Source organism: Candoia aspera, chromosome 1 (assembly GCF_035149785.1).
Source record: "Candoia aspera isolate rCanAsp1 chromosome 1, rCanAsp1.hap2, whole genome shotgun sequence".
Classification (NCBI taxonomy): Eukaryota; Metazoa; Chordata; class Lepidosauria; order Squamata; family Boidae; genus Candoia; species Candoia aspera.
The window spans coordinates 131,882,147-131,902,080 of record NC_086153.1 but is presented as its reverse complement, the minus strand read 5'-3'; the positions used below and the strand labels follow the sequence as shown (position 1 = coordinate 131,902,080).

Here is a 19,934-nt window from a genome sequence, read left to right as displayed (position 1 = left end):
AGAGAAGAGAATTTCAGAGAACGGAGACAACAGGAAATCAATGTTCTCAAGGCACTGCCAAATGATAATTTACAAGACTGAATGCAGCTAATTTTGCTGTTCAAAATGTGAATACTTTAAATAGTATCTTGGCAGTAGAAAAATTCATACTTTTATCTTCATCCTTCAAAAAGACTTTCCACCTGTTCTTTTTCCCATCCAATACCCCCCAAACTGTCATTTAAATTCTTTCTTTACTACTTACTGAATTAATGGGTGGGAAATGTAAATAAGAGGGAATGTCAGGGGAGAGGGGTGTGATACATTTTTCTTTTATACAGACACATTCACATACAGACACACACACACACACAATGTATATATGCATATGCATATGTATATGTGTGTGTCTGTGTATAAATAAATATCTATATCCTGGTCCATCCACTCACACTATAATACTTTACATATGTATGAATGGAAGCATAATGTGTGTGAGATATGTGAATGAAGGTGTGAGGTTTGCATGTGTGAAAAAAGAGAAAAGGATTATCATGGAGACTATCTTCTCTAACTCACATGCTATGCTCCATCCATTCATATGAACACACTGTAAGTGGGTCAACAAATTATTTGGGTTGTGTATATACATGTATATAAATGATATGTATATAGTGAAGAGATTCAGATGTAATCTGTTTACATCTTCTGTATTCATACACACTGACCAAAGCAGGAAATGCCACTAGCCACATAAAACTGGTCAACACATCCAGATCAAGAGAGGTATAAGATGTGGTAAATGAAAGACAAGTGAGCAATAATAATAATAATAAAAGTTTAGACAGTTTATTGATTATTTGGATACCATCAGTTGGAACAATCCATATTTCTATCTCTTTTTTAAATTATTCCTGTAAGTAACTTTTTGTTTACAGAATAAAATTGTCAATTTATATATAATCATCTACATTGTAGACACTCTACAGAACTGTAAAATTCAACTGCAAAGCATTTTCTAGTATTTTTTTACTCACTTATCAAAGGTGATCTTAATAGAATGCCCTTTCTTTGCTTCAATTACCCATTCACAGTTTAATGAATCTTTGTAGTACCCTGGCCATCCTGGTGGCAAGATGATTCCATTAGATGCTGTCAGGTGGCCACCACATGGTGCTGAAAGAAAAATAACAACAACTAAACTGAGGTGCCAATTAAACTAAATGCATTCATATTTAATTAAAGTGTTCTATGGCTAAATTTTACTATAGGCTGCAATTTAGATGACAATCCTTTGGCTCTGTATTGTCTAGTCTTCTTTCCTTTTCACAAACACTAAATGCAGAATATACTTAAGCACTGACTACACCACCCACTTTAAAAACAACCTGTGTTATCAAATGAATACATGTTACTATTCAATATAACACTGGTGCTTCATATAGTCCGCAATGAATTTGATATGTCCTGATCAATCCTGCCTCACTATCACACCCAGTCTTAGTACATTTGTCTGCACTGCAACTGACTATGAGTAAGGTAAAATAAGTGTTGGAACTGTAACAGCGAAATTCTTGGTCAAGTCCATGCTCAGGGTGACAGCAGAATGATCTTGAGCCAACCACACAGTCAATCAGTCTATCCTCCTGCTCTATTTTTCCTCAATCACAAGTGCATTGTGACTATGAAATGTGATTATCTTATATATGTGGTCACTTTGCTGTTAAATTCAGTTTCTTGGAATTTGTCATTTTTGTTCCATCCTATTATCGTATCGATCTGTGATTTTTCAAAAAAAAATCTATACAAAATCGCACATTTTCATGCCACTTTCTATATTATCTTATTACTGTATATATCACAGATCAGGATGTGCTGATGGCCATCCATATATTAGCACTAATAATTGAACAACTCTCAATGAACGTTCAGTTCATTTTGATTTTAAACTTGCATCAGTCTAATATGTTCAAATATGTCCATGTAAGTTCAGCCAGTACTATTTATACTGGGAATGTTGTGTTCTAGTGTGGCACTAACAGAAAAAGAAACCTTTGAATTATTCTATAACATTTGCATTTAGGAGAAGGTGCAATTAAAAAAAAAAACATTGAACAATCATTTAATCCTCAGAAATATATTGGACTGAATTATTTATCTTTTAAACTGTGCTTTTTTCAAATATCTCAGTATATGGTAATATATTTTCAGACTTAAGAATTTAAAAATGACAGGGGCAGAAAAAGCATATATAACTCCAAATGTTCCTATATATTAAGACTTTCATGTTTTTCTTCTAGACTACATGGAAGCATCTGAGTGGCTACAATAAGAGGCAAAATAATTATATTTATCCTTTTATTTGCTTTGTTAAGTATTCATTTCCATACACCCATTTTGCTCTGCCCTAATCCATAGTCCTCTTTGATCTTGCCTGTTTTTTTCTGGCTTTGAGTACCAATCTCAGTGCATCCCACAACACTGAATTCAGCCCTCAGCCCCCAGAGTATTTGAGATTCATACCCAACATTTACTTCTGCTTCCTTGAAAGACAAATTTGTTTTCAAACTGATTTAAAAGAACATGCCAAATAAATAGACTTTTGACCATATTGTAGTAAGTGCTGTAAAAGGGTTATAACCATCCTAGAACATAGCTTTGGACATTAGAAGAATATTGGGAAAATGGAACTAAAGATTACATTGTCTTCCTTAAAAAAAAAAAAAAAAAATAGGAACCAAACTGGAGAAATGCCTATGTTCTGGTTTCACTCAGAGCTTTCTTTTAGTCAATCGAGCATAATCACCCTAAACTGTTTTTCAGCTACCTAGAGGGAATGGGTTTTAGAAATTGAGTTTCCAATTGCCAGAAGAGGGGCAAATGCCTGTCATAAAAAAGAGCTCTTCCAACCAAGTTAATCCATTACATTTAAGAGCTATACTTCAATAAAATCAAATCTTGGGGAAAAATGGTAAACTTAAATGTGAAAGAGTATTTTGTATGACTGTAAAGTATTTCCATAAACAATCATTCTAAACCTGTTCAATCATTTCTGTTTATAGGAATTTCTCTTGCCTTTCAATAGAAGAATCTAAAAAGCTTTCTCACTGAGCTACCTTTGCATGTGGAAAAGGACACATGATCCAAGCTATCTCTTAAAACTGAGTCAGGCTGTGTGGTTTTAATCTCAGTTTACTTATTTATATAATAGCAAAGATTTAAAATGAGAAATAACAGAGAATTATGAAATAGCTCATCATTAAAAAGCAAACAAAAATAGTACAAAAAAGACAGTTACAAATCAAAATAAATGTTTATATGCATATATTTTAAGCTGATTCATCACTCTGTAATTACTAGTGCTCAAGTTGATACACAATAACAAAAGGAACAAAATCCAAATTTTTTATTAGTCCAATCAAAAGTAGAAGTTTAAATTAATATATTAAAATCAATGCAAAATAGCAAAAGCTAAAATGATCATCATAATAAAAATAACTAAATAAATAATTATCAAAGAGATTAAATTATTTAGAATCACAACAAAGCACATGTACTAAAAAAATTAAAATTGACCAAGAAAATACAAAGGGTTAGTAGACTTCCTGAAAATGTGTTCCATAGCTGGAGCAGGGGGCAACTAATGAGAAGTCCACCTGCTGAGCACTGTTCCATCGCATATCAGATTATGAGGGCACTTGGAACAGGTGCCTATGATGTTCTCACAATTCAGGTAACAACATACTCGAAAAGGTATACCTTCCAATACTTTTATCACAAACATTAATTTTATAGGTAAAACTACTTTGAACTGGATCTGGAAACAATTAAACCACTGTATACTATGAAATACTGACATAATACAGTTATAATACACAGTTCCAGTCAATATGCTCCTGAATTTTCAAGAGCAGCCCCAGATATCAAGCATAACAGTACCAAATGGCAAATTACCAGGTCTCGGGTAAAACTAGTAAACTTAGTGTAAACAAAATTTTCAAGACCATAATCAAGACATATTAAAGCCCTACCTTCACAGCGTGGAACAGTTGAACTCCATACTACATTTCCATCCTGCAGTACACAAGTTATAGTCTCTGAGCCCTGAGTTTTCACAAAGCCATCATCACAATGAAAAGAAACTGAACTTCCCAGAAGGAATCTGTCTCCAAAGCGTCTTCCATTTATGGGGATTCCTGGATCATGGCACTCATTTTGACCAAATGCTAAATTTTAGAAGAAAAGAAATGGGCAATTCCAATTCATTAATTAAATAAATAGATTAATATTACAATATACTATATTCATATAAGCCCATTCTTAGCAGAACAGGAATGTCATGAGCACTGATGGTGAGCAGGAGGGGGCCCCTATCCAGGGGGGAAAATGCATGCGTAGTAGCGTGAATTTGAGCTGTCATTCAAAGAGACACAGAACAGACCTGCCTTGACTTTTGGGGTTTATCTGTATGGGTTTTCTCACGCTTCTTCAGTTTGTTAGGATTTTCTGTCTAATGTAGCAGTAATAAAACACTACAGACCTATTCCTTGTCTCAGCGTGATTCCTGCTAGTCAGGACATCAATCCTAACAAACTGAAGAAGTGTGATAAAACCCATACAGATAAACCCCTTAAAAATCAAGGGGGGTCTGTTTTGTGTCTCTTTGAATGACAGCTCAAATTCTCGCTACTACGCATGAGTTTTTCCCCCTGGATAGGGGCCCCCTCCTGCTCACCATCAGTGCTCATGGCAGGAAACCTAATTTATATCATTGATTTATCATTGGGTTTTCATGTTTGCTATGATGATTTAACTACTTTTGGTCAAATATAATGACAATTCCGAGACACTTGATGCCATCAATGATAATAGATGATATATCTGAACCAAGCTGAAGCTGCTAGTTGCATTGAGAAAAAATTGACATTTAGCACTAAAATTGGGAGAAGTATGTTAAAAAAAAAAGTATCCATTGTTCTGACAATGGAATGAATGAATGAATGAATGAATGAATGAATGAATGAATGAATGCTCTAGCTATCTCCTCCACACCCACAGTACACACTTATATATGTTTAATAGAGGTAAGGTCAATGATTGCACAGTTATATTTCTCAGGATTATTGGTCCTGCTAATAGAATTCTTCATTAACAGCAAAGATATAGGGGGGAAATTATTTAAATTCTCTAAAAGGAAATACATTGCTTTTATCTAAATTAACACATACTTAGCAATATTAATTCAAGTGACTGGCATGATTCAGCCAACATAGAGCAGTATCACTTCCTAGTGGCTTCAGACTCTGCATTAAGCATGTACAGTATATATCAGCTCTCCAAAATGAAGTCTTAGAAGTACTTATTTTAGCTCTATGATGCCTATGTATTTATTTAGTATGAAAAGTAAAATGAGTACTTACTAGTGTAGGTTATATTGAATCCCCTTCCAGTAGTTGAATGATCTGATTGAAATTCAAGACGTACTATGTGTCCATTGCTAGCAATTTGAGAAGGTACATCATTGCCCGAAAAAGTACCAAGAGCTGGTAGGTCAGAAAGCCCATCATCTTTCACTGTCAAATAATCAAATTGAGGCTCTACATCAAAGTCATTAAAAATAAGATGTATCCTGCTCCCTGGTTCTGAAATAATCAGCCATACACAATTCATGTTGTTTCCATATTCTTCAGGGTAGTTTGGTGAAAGAATAATTCCTGAAGGTGTTGTGAAGTTGAAGAAACATGAGACTACAAAAAGAAGAAGAAAATCAACAATCTATATGATGAAAAGGCAAAACTTTCTATAGCATGACTTATTTCTAAGTAAATGAATCTCAAGATATGATATCCATACTGTTTAGAAATCTAAGAAATAGAAAATTTGGTGTCAACCAGCCAGCAGTCAGCTATAGGGGAAGTGAGATTATACACTGAAGAACTGCTCTCCACTATTCAGCTCTCTGGTTTTGTAGCATGGTTTCAGCTCAGCCCTCCAAAAGCATGGTCTTGGACCTTTATAATAACAGGTTGGCTCAAAATAAAGCAAAGATATTAATAATTTGATTGTGGGTAAGGAAACCAATCCTTCTTATGTTGATGGGTACTGATATAGGCACGATCTACCAGGGAAGGGTAAGAAGGTTAAGTGGCTATGATCCATAAGAACAGCATCCCTCTTACCAGGCCACCTGTTAGAGCGTTGGTTCATACTGAATGTATGTATCTCAGTCCTGAGATCAGGAATAGACTGGGTTTTCTATTCGTATATTACCTGTCCTAGTATCTCATGGAATCCAACCTGGAATGAACTGATAATGGATTTGGTATTGGAATCTCCCTCAAGTTCATCATGCTGGTTTTTCTTCAAAATCCACATTGGAGTTTTTTTCTTGAGCAGCTCAGGAGTCCACAGAAGCCATAAAAACTAAGGGCCTATCTTGATTGGTCACAGGACCAATACATGATGCAGGTCACACAGCTGAACATTTTATTTTTTTTGTGATCAGGGTAGTATTCTATAAATGAGGATATCACAGGTATCCCCACTGTCATGGACAGATTACCATCCAGTTAATGTTGGATTAGTCACTACATCTCACTTCTGTGAATTCCTAGAAGGGTGAAAAAGATTCTCCCAAGGGATAAGAAGGGTAAGTAACTGATCCTACTAATCATTTTATCCTAACTGGTATATGGGATAGAGTACTTGTTAGGTATTCAAAACAATCATTCTGAAGTGTTCTCTTCGGCTAGTTTCAAATGTAGTCCCAGTGTATACAGATGAACTGTGGGAGCTGAAGTAACAAAGTAGACAATTAGAATGAAGGTGGAGGAAGGTTCAATCTACTCCAATAAACCACAGCATAAAGCCCATTTAATGGCTTATGTTGTGATGTTACATGCAAGGGGAAAAACGCTGGGTCTTAGTTAACTTCATAAGTGTTGCTCTGAGAGTAGGCAGGATGCCTTTGTTTAAAGGAGGGAACTGTTACACTTTTTAAAAAGAAGCCTATATTGGATCTCTTAGAGATGGGTTGGGTAAGTGATTGGAAGGATGATGTTTTCTCAACTAAAGACAGTGCTGGAAAAAGCAGATTATCTTGAAATATTTCAAATTGGTTTCAGCACAAAATATAGGGTTGAAATTGTCTTGTCAGCCTTGTTTGTGGTTGTTATTTTTATTTGGAGACTAACACAGGGAACTTAACTCTTCACCTCTCAGAGTCTTTCAATAACTCTGACCATATGTTCATCTGAGATATCTAGAAATATAAATTGATCCCTATCTCTCAAACAGATTTTAGGTGGTGGCACTTAAAGTTCCAGTGGATTTCCACTGGAGGAAATCATCAGGAGATTTAATGCTGGTTTACTATCAGATGGTGATGACACCCAACCATTTTTTTTCCTAATATCTCCAGTAAAGGGGATTCCAAAGAATTAAATGGCTGCCTGTAGCCAGCAGTGGCTTGGATGAGGGACAAAATATAGACACTTGAGCGATCACTGCCTGATATGAATGGGGTCATACAATCCCAGAAGCAGCAGTTACTCAGATTGGGAGTGTTTTCTCAGGTCAGGCAACATGCTGAGATAATAAAAGTGCCACAGGTATGCCAAGAGTGTCTTACTGTGGAATAAAATGACCTTGAAATTATGGTATTCTAACTAGTAACTTTCAACCTTGATTACTGTAAAGTACTTTATGCAGGACCGCTTTGGCTCTAGTCCAGAAATGAGCAGTCAGGTTGGTCTCTGGAAAATCTCAGTGATCATGCCATGCATAGGCTGCTATTTTACTTCCAGGTGAAATGCAAATTGCTGGTTACTATCTTTGAAGTCCTATATGGCTTAAGTTCAAGCTACTTGAAAGAATATTCCTTTCTACTGTATATGCCTCACCCCACATTAGTTCTTTGAGGTGATCTTAGGAGGTTCATCTGCAGTTGTCACCTTTTGCAGTAATTTGGGACCGAGCCTTCTATATAACCATCAGGGTTCCTTAGAATTAACCCACTGCTGAGCTGAGAGACTTCAACTCATTGTTCACTTTTAAACGGGTTTTTACTTGTTTACTTTAATAGCTGGGTTTAATCGTTGTTTTTATTGTTTTTTATTTGTATCTCTGCTTTGAATACTCTTCATATGTTTTATTGTAAACTGCCAAGAAACTTTAGCTGTCAGTGGTACATTTAATAAATAAAATAAAATACCTCTTACAATAATTTCATATTAAGGTATCTAATTATGTTCCTAAGTATCTACTGAGAGAAAAATTCTCCTCTGAGTCACAAACATACACCTCAAAAAAATTATTTTCTTAACATGTGTATGTATGTGTGTACATATACATTTGTGCATGAGAGCACACACATGTTCACACACATACACACACACACACACTCACTTCTGGAAAGAAGGGTTTTTTTCAAAGAGAAATCTCATTTCTGTCCTGTAGTTTCTAAAACCTTTTTTCTAAGAAGTGTTATCCCAAGGTCCAAAAAGAAAGGATGTATATAATCATTATGGAGTGTATCCATTTACGTCCCTCCATTGAAAGACTTCTTGACTATGGAAACAACCTTCGGTAGAGGAAAGGGGAAGCTCTATTACAAAATAATGAAAAATATCATCTTCATTATACTAATGGAACCTTTGACTACAATCAGTCTTCTGCCAGTGGAGAACCTCAATTGGTCAGTGGGATCTGAGGGGGAAGGTAAAAAAAAAGTAAAAATGGAGGTTGCAACCAGGCTATTGAATCCCTCTCCCTTTTGTATGTAAGCCAATGTCACATGCATACACATATAGAGGGGTAGGACTTTGACCACCCAGTTGCTATTGCTATCTTGACTTTTTTGACATCCTTCATGGATACTACTGCCATTGGGTATGACCTTATGAATATATGTTGAAGTTTTCTTTGTGTAAGTTATGTTTATGTGCTGGCTGAAGGACAAACTGAGTGCCATTACTCTTGTGTCATTCATAGAAGAATGCAGCTACAGCATTCATAGAAGAATTGTATTACACTGTTTAGACCTGAGGACAGCTGATGAACTATATCTATAATGAAAAGTCCTAACAATCAGGTGCATCCAAGAAATTCATAAATATGGACAGGAGAGTGAAAGCTGTCTTTCATTGCTCTCTTAGTCATGCTGCAACTCTCATAAAACATGGCTATCAAGTATGACTGATAGTTTAGTCCTCTATGAGACAGCACAAGCTACCATCTAATAGCGCCCAAAGTTAATGTAAACAATGAAATTTGATTATCAAAAATACATCATAGCAAACACAATTTTAATCTTATGCAGCCTATATAATGGTGATTCCTTAATTAATAATGTATGCAACTTCATTAAATTCAGAATAAAGCCATTATGGAATATAATCCTCTCTCAGTAAACCTTTAGATGTATGCCTTATAGGTAAGGATGATCATTTGTGTATTAACTTGTCTTTAATATGCAAAGTTTTTTTTTAATTTAAAACAATATGACACAACTGAAATACATTCAAATATCTGTACATAATTGGATTGTGGTTTGAAATACAATACAGTATGGGTAAGCTTTAATTAAAATGCAAACCAAATTAATTTTTCTCCCATCCTACCTACAGGGCAAGTTTATTCTCACATAGTTTATTTAAGAAGATATTATAATTAAAGCAAACACTATTTATAAAAGGAGAAAGGAACAGGAATAGTAAAATAGAGTAAGGTAGTATATCCCACAAGCCAGCGTGTAGGGGATATTCCAAATGTTGCTGCAAAAGACTGTAAGTAACAGACAGAGATCAATACAGTGATGAGAAAACAGATCAGAACTTACACACACAACTGGGTTTATTGCCAGACCACTGATTATTCTGTTGACATGTGATCATTCTCTCTCCCACAAGTTCAAATGCTGCCTGGCATTCAAAAGTAAGAGTATCTCCATGAAGGAAACTATTGCCAGTCCTCTTCCCATAAGATGGAACTCCAGGATCACCACAGCCACCTTTCTCTATTTCTATACATGGGAGAAAATAATCGATAGGATTTAAATGACATTCTGTATGGACTTCAAAGCACTTGCTCTATCATTACTCTACCCTGACACTGAAAACAGACAATAACATAAAGCCCTGTCTGTGTGCTGTCTGAAGCTAAGTTTTGATTATTTGCAGGACAATAGAAGACTTCTGCAAAATCAGCCTTCAGTCAGGCATTCATAAAGATATTCTACTTTCTTGACCAAGATTACTGTGGGATGTCCCAGACTTCAGAGGACATTATAGTTAGTTAGCTACTAAATTATTTTACAGTGAAATCCAATCATAAATTGCTGATCATAAAATGAACATGAATCAGCAGTGTGATGGGGCTACAAAAATATATCAGTTAATCTTAGACTGCCTTAATAGAACCATATTTTTTTTTCAGATCATGAAAATCCTCTTCAAGCCATGAACTATCACACAGCCTGCCCTCTGGAACAACAGCTAGAGAGGAGAGAGAGAGAGAGAGAGAGAGAGAGAGAGAGAGAGAGAGAGAGAGAGAGAGAGAGAGTGAGATCCCGCCCTTGAAATGGTAAGTCTGTTCTCAGCCCTGGGGTTAGGTGCTTGTGGAACCCCTGGCAATTTTTTGGGTTGTTTTTTTAAATGGCTCTGAGTGTTCATGTTTTCCTTTTAGATTATATATTCTTTTAAAATTGTAAGCTACCCAAAGTCTTCGGAGTCAGACAGCCTTATAGTCTAATAAACAAACAATCAAATAAACAAACTTAGTAACATGAAAAGTAAGTCCTGTGAGTATACATTGAAAAAAAAAAACAATGCTTAGGTTGGAGAAGACACCTGAAGAAGGGAAAACACTAACACTTTTCAAAGAGCTGCAAGGCTGTTACCCAGAAGAATTCAGATTCTTTTATCAGCAGCTCTAAAGCGCAGGTCAGTGTCAAAGAGATTTAAATTACACCAAGTCTGAGACAGCGATGGACTGTCTGCAACGTGAGTAGGAGTGGAATGGGCTGGCAGTGAGACTGCGACCATGACCTTGGCCCCAAAGCTGCTGTACAGCCCCAGTCACAGTTTGATGGCCATCTTACCCTGCTATGCAGTCATCAGGTCCAGGAAAATGGGACTACTGCTACTGAATACCACACCACTCTGTAATAAGGCCTCCCTTATCTGTGATTTGGTCATGGATGAGAGGGTGGACCAGGCGTGTATTATGGAGACCTGGAGATCCATGGAGAAAGAATTGCCCTCTTGCAGCTATGCCCACCTTTGTTTTGGGTGTGGCTTCAGCCACAGCCTGATGGTAGGGGTGGTGGAGTAGCTATTGTCATCAGGGACTCGCTGGTGGTATTCCACAGTGCTTCCCTACAGTTAAGCAGATGTGAGACCCTGTTTAGGGTTAGGATTAGGGCTCCAGGGATTACTTGGGATTGCTAATATACCAGCCTCCCAGTTGTATAGCATCTTCCCTGCCTGAGCTCTTCAACTGTGTGGCTGAATTGGGAGTAATGTTCCCTAGGCTTATGGTCCTGTGTTACTTCACTGGGGGCAGTGTCAGAGGTAGCTTGGAAGTTCATGAGCACCATGACAGCCATGAACCTGACCAGGTCATCAAGGGCATGACCTGCAATGATGGTCACACTTTGGATCTGGTTTTCCTGTCAGGGCAGTGGCAATATGATCTGGAGTTGGAGGATATTGCCCTTACTCCTTTGTCATGGACATATTACTTTCTGATCACTTTGGACTGCTCCAGTGCTGCTCCCTACACAGGGAGGCAGGTCCTATTGAGTTGGTCTACCCCAGGGACTTGATAGAACCTACTGGGTTTCAGAGGGAGCTTGGGATTGTTCCTGAAGGTTTGGTACAGGTCTGGTCAGTGCCTTGGTTGCCACTGATAAGGGCAATCTTATTATAATGAGAGGGCAGCTGGGCTTTAGATTAGATCATGCCAATGTGGTCTCTCCTGGTTACCTAAGGCTTCCCAGGAGATGATATGTGAGTGGGCTCTAGCAATGGTAAATGTATCCTTGAGTCCTTTCATCACTTAAGGAGATGGTAGTCTGTCCCATTTTCAAGAAACCATTGCTAGACTCCACTGCTTTAGCTAACTACCACCCTATCTTTTTAGGGAAGGTTGTTGAGGTGAATGTGCCTGAAATTATCTGGACTCTTTCTACTTACATTTGAGGCCTGGGTATGGACTGAAATGGCATTGATTGTGCTTATGGGTGACCTCTGGAGGGAAGAGGACAGGCGTTGTGCATCCATCATGGCTCTTCTTGAACTGTCAGTGGTTTTCAATGCCATTGATCATGGTATTATTGTGGACCAGCTCTAGGGGTTGAGATTTGGGGGTTCAGACTTGTGCTGGTTCTCCTCCTTCCTCTGGTCTTGGTTCCAGTTGGTGTTGATAGGGGAGAGAGATCAAGCCCCTGCCTACTCCTTTGAGGGATACCTCAGAGCTTGGTGCTGTCCCCACTTCTGTTTAATCTCTACATGAAGCTTCTGGGTGAGGTTATTAGACAGCACAGGGTAAGGTATCATAAGTATGCTGATGAAACTCAGTTGTACATCTCTAACTTGGGCTGGCTAAGCAGTGCCATGAGGGGCTGTATCCCAGTGTCTGGCAGCTGTTAGGTTGGGGTCTGGATAGGGAATCAGGCTTCAGCTCAACCCTAACAAGATGGAGTGGCTTTGGCTTTTAGGACCCCCTGGATGAACTACATATTTGAGCAGCTACCGTGAATTTTCTATAAAAATATTCATTTAAAACATAACTTCATTTTAAATTAAAGAAGATCATGGCATATATGTGTAGATGTGTTTAGGTTAGATGCAGTTAGAAAAAACCATAGTTTTAGTTCATTATGTCAGCCCTTTAAAACTATTAAGAATCTAAAGGCCACAATCTTTGCTTTGCAGGATTTATTTATTTATAGTTATATAAAGCTGAATCAAACCAACTTATGGTGGTTTACAGTACAAATACAATTAAAAATACAATTAAACCCATTTCAAACAAAATAAACTTCAAACAGCAAGCAACAATATGAACAGGTTAATAAAATAATAGTGATGATAACTCAGCACCACCCCTAGATTTATGACAGAAAATTATAATTCTAAAAGGTTTCTGTTATACCACCTTTTGGAAGGGTATCATGGTAAGTGCCAACCAGACCTCTGGAGAAAGCTGTTCAATAGAGAAGTACTGTCTCTGGGCCCTCATCCCTCTTAGCTCAAATACAGGGAGAATAGTTAGCGTCTCCACCTGAGACAAGTGCAAAGAAAGGGCTGGTTGCACCTGGAAGAGATAATCCTAAGCATATCTGGGAGCCAACCCATGTAGGACTTTGTAGGTTACAACTAGAATTTGACATCTGTTAGACCAGAAATTGATACTCATTGAAAGCCAGTGCAGTACCTGCAATACAGATATAATATGACCCTCACCTATCTGCATGCAGGCTGCTGCATTTTCCAACAACTGTGGTTTCTAAGTACAAAAGCAGCTCAGTGTAAAGCACATTGCAGTAGTCTAGTTCAAGATGATAAGGACATGAGTTATGGTTGCCAGGTCTCCCACTTCAGATAGGGCTGCAACTGGTACACCATCCAAGATTGGTATAGGTGCCTGCTGACCACAACTGGCAAATCCAGCAACAGCTGTGACTCCATTATGACTCAGAAGTTATGCTCTTGCCCCTGAGGGAGATCCTACCCATCCAGAGTTAAAACTACAGAAGATCCAGAGCCAAATATTTTCTGGACAAAAAGCAACTCCATATTGTTAGAGTATAACTTCAGCCACTTTCATCCAGGCTTCACAGACTCCAGACACTAGATAAAAATATACTCCTAAGCCAGTTTGCTGCAGTTTGCTGCAGTAGTTAAAGGCACCAGGCTAGAAACAGAGAGACCCTGAGTTCTAGTCCTGCCTTAAGTACAAAGTCAGCTGGGTGGCCTTGAGTCAATCACTCTCACTCTCAGCCCTAGCCCATGGCAAACCATGGCAAACCACTTTTGAAATCTTGCCAAGAAAACTGCAGGGACTTGTCCAGGTAGTTGCCAGAAGTCAACACTGACTCGAAGGCACCTCTGCACAAAAAAGTTTAAAGTGTGGGTTGAGGACGAAACACTTCAGTTGATCTATTCTGCTGATAAAACTGTGTCTCTGCCACTTGACCCTTGACTAAACACTGTATTCACAGCAGAAGGTCTTACAAAGAACTCACAGAGAAAACAAAAAAACCTTGGTGACATACAAGTCATTAATCCTGTAAATGTCATACAGACTGTAAATGTTTAGGTGAGGGTATGGATGAGCTGTATCACAAACGGTTGTTCCATATCTGGCATGAAGAATGTTTATATAAGAAAATCCTCAATTACAGACATAAGATTGAACGGTCTCACCACTGTACTTCACACACATCTATGTCTTAGTTCCCAAGGAAACTGAATGGGCAGAAACAGCAGATGTGATCTCAATCCCCCACAGCATCGTTATCATGCAGATTAGTTTTATATTAGACACATATCTTCCGTATATGTAATACTATAATGATTCAGTGACTTTTTTTTTTCCACCGAAGCCTGGAGTTATCACAACTTTAAGAAAGGAGCAAGTGCTAACTAGGAGAGTGTGAGGCAGCTGTGATAACAATCCCCCCCCCCCCACATTGAGGTATATAAGTGATTTAATTTTCCTTTATAAAGAGCTTCATAATGCCTTGGAGCCTCAACAGGTGGTTCCATTAGCTGGAAGAGACTTTTGCCCTTGGATTTTGCAGGTGCTTAAGTCTCTTCTGGTGCTTTCAGTGGTTGTCAGAAGTGCCCCCCCAAAAAAGCCATCTGTTCTGGCTATCTGATTGCTTTACCTTGCATGAGGTTTACTGTGTCAGTAAACCTCATGCAAGATAAAGCAACTTCAAAGGGGTATTTTGCACAGGTATGTTATTAGAAGACTTCTTCCATATGTGGACTGCTCCTCTTGGGTTGGAATACCAAAAAACCCTGAAAGAATAATTGAAATCCAAAGCAATTACCTCTGCTTATTCCAAATCTAAACAAAATGAGCTTCTTAATGGAACAGATTTCCATGGATTAGAGCCCATTTCATCAGGCATGTGTTATTCTCAGTTAATATGTTTATGCACATGAGAGAGAGAGAGATTAAAAGATGGAATTAAATGAATGTGAAATACAAAAAGTAGAGTATCTAACAATGAAATGAGAAATAAGAGTATTGATAAAGATATAGTGCTATTTGAAAACAGCAATAATTGGTGATAATATCTTAACATTACTAAATAAATTAACACCTGCAGTAAGTAACAGGAAACTATCTAATCAGATCTAATTGTAACAGCTGAGTATTAGTGCTTTGAAATTATATGGTTGAGAATTGCAAATTTCCACTGGCAATACTATTTGGCAAATACAATCTGCCAAAGTTTCCATTATTCAAAGAATGGCAAACCAACACAAATGTCTGCTGAAAACCAACATGAAGCATTTATTGGCAATTCCAATGTTGTTGGAATTGAAATATCTGATATTTCATGTTATCCTTTTCTTTGCACATTGAAAAATATCAGGGTATATTTTTATCTAAGTGGAAAGTGACAGCCATTTATTTCTCCCTTATTTCTTAGAAGTATTTAGTATTGTTTTTCAGACTTAATTTGTAATTTGTCCAAATTATTTATGAAGTGTTCAAAAGAGTTGAGTTTAAACTTTGATTTTTAACTTTGCACAGCAGCCCAAGAACTCTAATAGACTTTTAAGAGCACTTCTCATAGTGTCACTTACCTTGAAGATGCTAATCAGTCATAAAAAATTAAGATGAATTTCTCTAGGGAAACATTTTCTATTTTACTATACAATATTAAAAAAAGATTTAAATGGCTGGGTGATTACTGTAAGTATCTGATAGTATATGGACAAAGTCATTCAGATTGCCAATCCCAGTGCTGGTTGGGAACACATTTAACACAGAGAGAAAATTGTTGCTAAATTTTTAAGTATCCTTTCTTACTCTTCATACACTGCTGAATAAATAGAGGGAAAGTAATAAACATAAAAATCAGAAAGAAGTTTTTGAGATATAGATATAGATATTGTTTCTCTAATTTCCCACGAATGTACTAACAACACACAAATGTATCTGCATCTACTCATGATAATGCTTATACAAATCTAAAATCACACATCACAGTTTTCCCTATTTGTTCCAATATTTATTCACATAGCAACATTCTGTTGTATGTTTCATTCTGATGGATCAGGTTTTCAGTAACCTCTCTGGAAGTTCTAAAAAGTTGCATCCCCACAGTATCTGGAGAATGCCAGGTTGGGGGACATCAAATTATAAAATCCCCAATCTCTGTTCCTTCAGCAAAGGATCGTTACCTTGTCGTGCTGCTGGAGCTTGAGCACCTCAACGATGCCATGAGCTAAACCGTGAAGGGTCACCCAAGACGAGAAGGTCATGACAGAGAGGTCAGACTAAATGCGATCCCTGGGGAAGGTAATGGCAACCCACCCCAGTATTCTTGCCGTGAAAACTAAATGGATCAGTACAACCAGAGATATGTCGGTATACCATCGGAAGATGAGACCCCCAGGTCGGAAGATGGTCAAAATGCTACTGGGGAGGAACAGAGGATGAGCTCAACTAGCCCCAGACGTGATGACGCAGCTAGCTCAAAGCCGAAAGGACGGATAGCGGCCGACGGTGCTGGTGGTGAACGGCGAATCCGATGTTCTAAGGATCAACACACCATTGGAACCTGGAATGTAAGATCTATGAGCCAGGGCAAATTGGATGTGGTTATTGGTGAGATGTCAATATTAAAGATAGACATTTTGGGCGCCAGTGAACTGAAATGGACTGGAATGGGCCACTTCACATCAAATGACCACCAGATCTACTACTGTGGACAAGAGGATCACAGAAGAAATGGAGTAGCCTTCATAATTAATAGTCAAGTGGCTAAAGCAGTGCTCGGATACAATCCAAAGAATGATAGAATGATCTCAATTCAAATTCAGGGCAAGCCATCTAACATCACAGTGATCCAAATATACGCCCCAACCACAGATGCTGAAGAAGCTGAAGTAGAGCAGTTCTATGAGGATCTGCAGCACCTACTGGACAACACGCCTAAAAGAGATGTTATTTTCATCACAGGAGACTGGAATGCTAAGGTGGGCAGTCAAATGACACCTGGAATTACAGGTAAGCATGGCCTGGGAGAACAAAACGAAGCAGGACGTAGGCTGATAGAATTTTGCCAAGACAACTCACTCTGCATAACAAACACTCTCTTCCAACAACCTAAGAGACGGCTTTATACATGGACTTCCCCAGATGGACAACACCGAAATCAGATTGACTACATCCTTTGCAGCCAAAGGTGGCGGACATCTATACAGTGGGTAAAAACAAGACCTGGAGCTGACTGTAGTTCAGATCACAAACTTCTTATTGCACAATTTAGGATCAGACTAAAGAGATTAGGGAAGACCCACAGATCAGCTAGATATGAGCTCACTAATATCCCTAAGGAATATGCAGTGGAGGTGAAGAATCGATTTAAGGGACTGGACTTAGTAGATAGGGTCCCGGAAGAATTATGGAGAGAAGTTTGCAACATTGTTCAGGAGGCGGCAACAAAATACATCCCAAAGAAAGAGAAAACCAAGAAGGCAAAGTGGCTGTCTGCTGAGACACTAGAAGTAGCCCAAGAAAGAAGGCAAGCAAAAGGCAACAGCGATAGGGGGAGATATGCCCAATTAAATGCAAAATTCCAGAGGTTAGCCAGAAGAGATAAGGAATTATTTTTAAACAAGCAATGCGTGGAAGTGGAAGAAGACAATAGAATAGGAAGGACAAGAGACCTCTTCCAGAAAATTAGAAACATTGGAGGTGAATTCCAGGCAAAAATGGGTATGATCAAAAACAAAGATGGCAAGGACCTGAGAGAAGAAGAAGAGATCAAGAAAAGGTGGCAAGAATATACAGAAGACCTGTATAGGAAGGATAACAATATCAGGGATAGCTTTGACGGTGTGGTCAGTGAGCTAGAGCCAGACATCCTGAAGAGTGAGGTTGAATGGGCCTTAAGAAGCATTGCTAATAACAAGGCAGCAGGAGATGACGGCATCCCAGCTGAACTGTTCAAAATCTTGCGAGATGATGCTGTCAAGGTAATGCATGCTATATGCCAGCAAATTTGGAAAACACAAGAATGGTCATCAGATTGGAAAAAATCAACTTATATCCCCATACCAAAAAAGGGAAACACTAAAGAATGTTCAAACTATCGAACAGTGGCACTCATTTCACATGCCAGTAAGGTAATGCTCAAGATCCTGCAAGGTAGACTTCAGCAATTCATGGAGGGAGAATTGCCAGATGTACAAGCTGGGTTTAGAAAAGGCAGAGGAACTAGGGACCAAATTGCCAATATCCGCTGGATAATGGAAAAAGCCAGGGAGTTTCAGAAAAACATCTATTTCTGTTTTATTGACTATTCTAAAGCCTTTGACTGTGTGGACCATAACAAATTGTGGCAAGTTCTTAGTGGTATGGGGATACCAAGTCATCTTGTCTGCCTCCTGAAGAATCTGTATAACGACCAAGTAGCAACAGTAAGAACAGACCACGGAACAACGGACTGATTTAAGATTGGGAAAGAAGTACGCCAGGGCTGTATACTCTCACCCTACCTATTCAACCCGTATGCAGAACACATCAGGTGACATGCTGGGCTTGAGGAATGAGCATTGTTGTATATACTTGACATAGAGTTCAACCTGAGAAAAACTTTGAACATGCTAACTCACTAGTTTAAGAACAATGTTTATATAGGAAAGGCATATATTTTCTATATATTAGTAAACTCATAAACTATCTCCAACATAGGACCAAACAAAAACAAAATTGACAATCAATGACAGTGGATAAAATCTTCCTTCCTTCCAATATGAGTCAGTGACTATAATAAAGATATGCTAAACTTCCTTCTTCCTTCCATCCATCCATCCATCCATCCATCCATCCACCCATCCATCCATCCAAACTTCTTTGCCTACATACAGACTTTCCACTATTTCTAGAAGAGGACCACTTGGAAAAAGAATTAAAATCATGTGCAAAGGACTTTAGAATACAAATCAGAGTGCACAATCTACTCCTCTAACTTGATTCTACTACAAATGGCAATATTGTTATAGAAAAATTAGTATATTATCCCCCCCATACATTTGAGTAAAACTGTTTCAGTTATTTATATCTGGCAAACAAAGGGTTTTTTTTTTTTTTTATGCCAATAGGACTTTGAGAAACCACAGCCTCAGGATTGATCCTGCTGAAGAATTGATCTACACCTCAGCAGAGACCTTGATCCTTAAGTTAATTTGCCATGTTGTCAATGAAAGAGATGAACCACCTAAAATTACCACCGGTAGTTCTACTTAGTAAACCAAGTGTGGCACCAAAGAGGGATTATCAGTACTGCTCGCATAAAAGACTTCAGTCAAATGCCAGGTATTTTTTAATCAAGTGGTTCAAGAAGAGCATACAGATAGTCTTCACTTACTACAAGGGTTGAGTCTGACTCTGAGGCTGAGGAAGGGGAAATCAAAACCTACGCTAGGCAAAACTGAGAAATCAAAACTCAGAGTGACTCAGCAGAGTGGGAAAGTCCTGAGCAGCTGACTGGACAAAACCAGGAGCTGTATTCAAAGCTGCCAATCAGCGCAAGGAAAAGGCAAGCCAAAAGGCGCGCCAAGCAAAAGGAAGCTTGATTGGCTCCAGAGGAAAACTAGGGCAAAGGGAACAAAATAAAAAGGAGTCAGCACAAGGACTGGATTGCCAGAGACAAACATTCCACTGAGCTAACAGCTTCCAAAGGAGAAGAAAAGCTGGAACCT

At 38.2% G+C, this 19,934-nt stretch overlaps 1 protein-coding gene across 1 annotated transcript in view; it reads right to left on the bottom strand.

Annotated features, from left to right (window-relative positions):
- CSMD1 (CUB and Sushi multiple domains 1) overlaps positions 1-19,934 on the bottom strand; it is a 1,072,463-nt gene that overhangs the window by 271,301 nt on the left and 781,228 nt on the right. Inside the window, exons 14-17 of the mRNA XM_063298442.1 lie at positions 9,818-10,000; positions 5,400-5,726; positions 4,011-4,205; positions 1,017-1,155 (exon numbers count right to left, since the gene is read on the bottom strand). Coding sequence (XP_063154512.1) covers positions 1,017-1,155; positions 4,011-4,205; positions 5,400-5,726; positions 9,818-10,000 — 844 coding nt within the window. The remainder of the gene's footprint in view (positions 1-1,016; positions 1,156-4,010; positions 4,206-5,399; positions 5,727-9,817; positions 10,001-19,934) is intronic.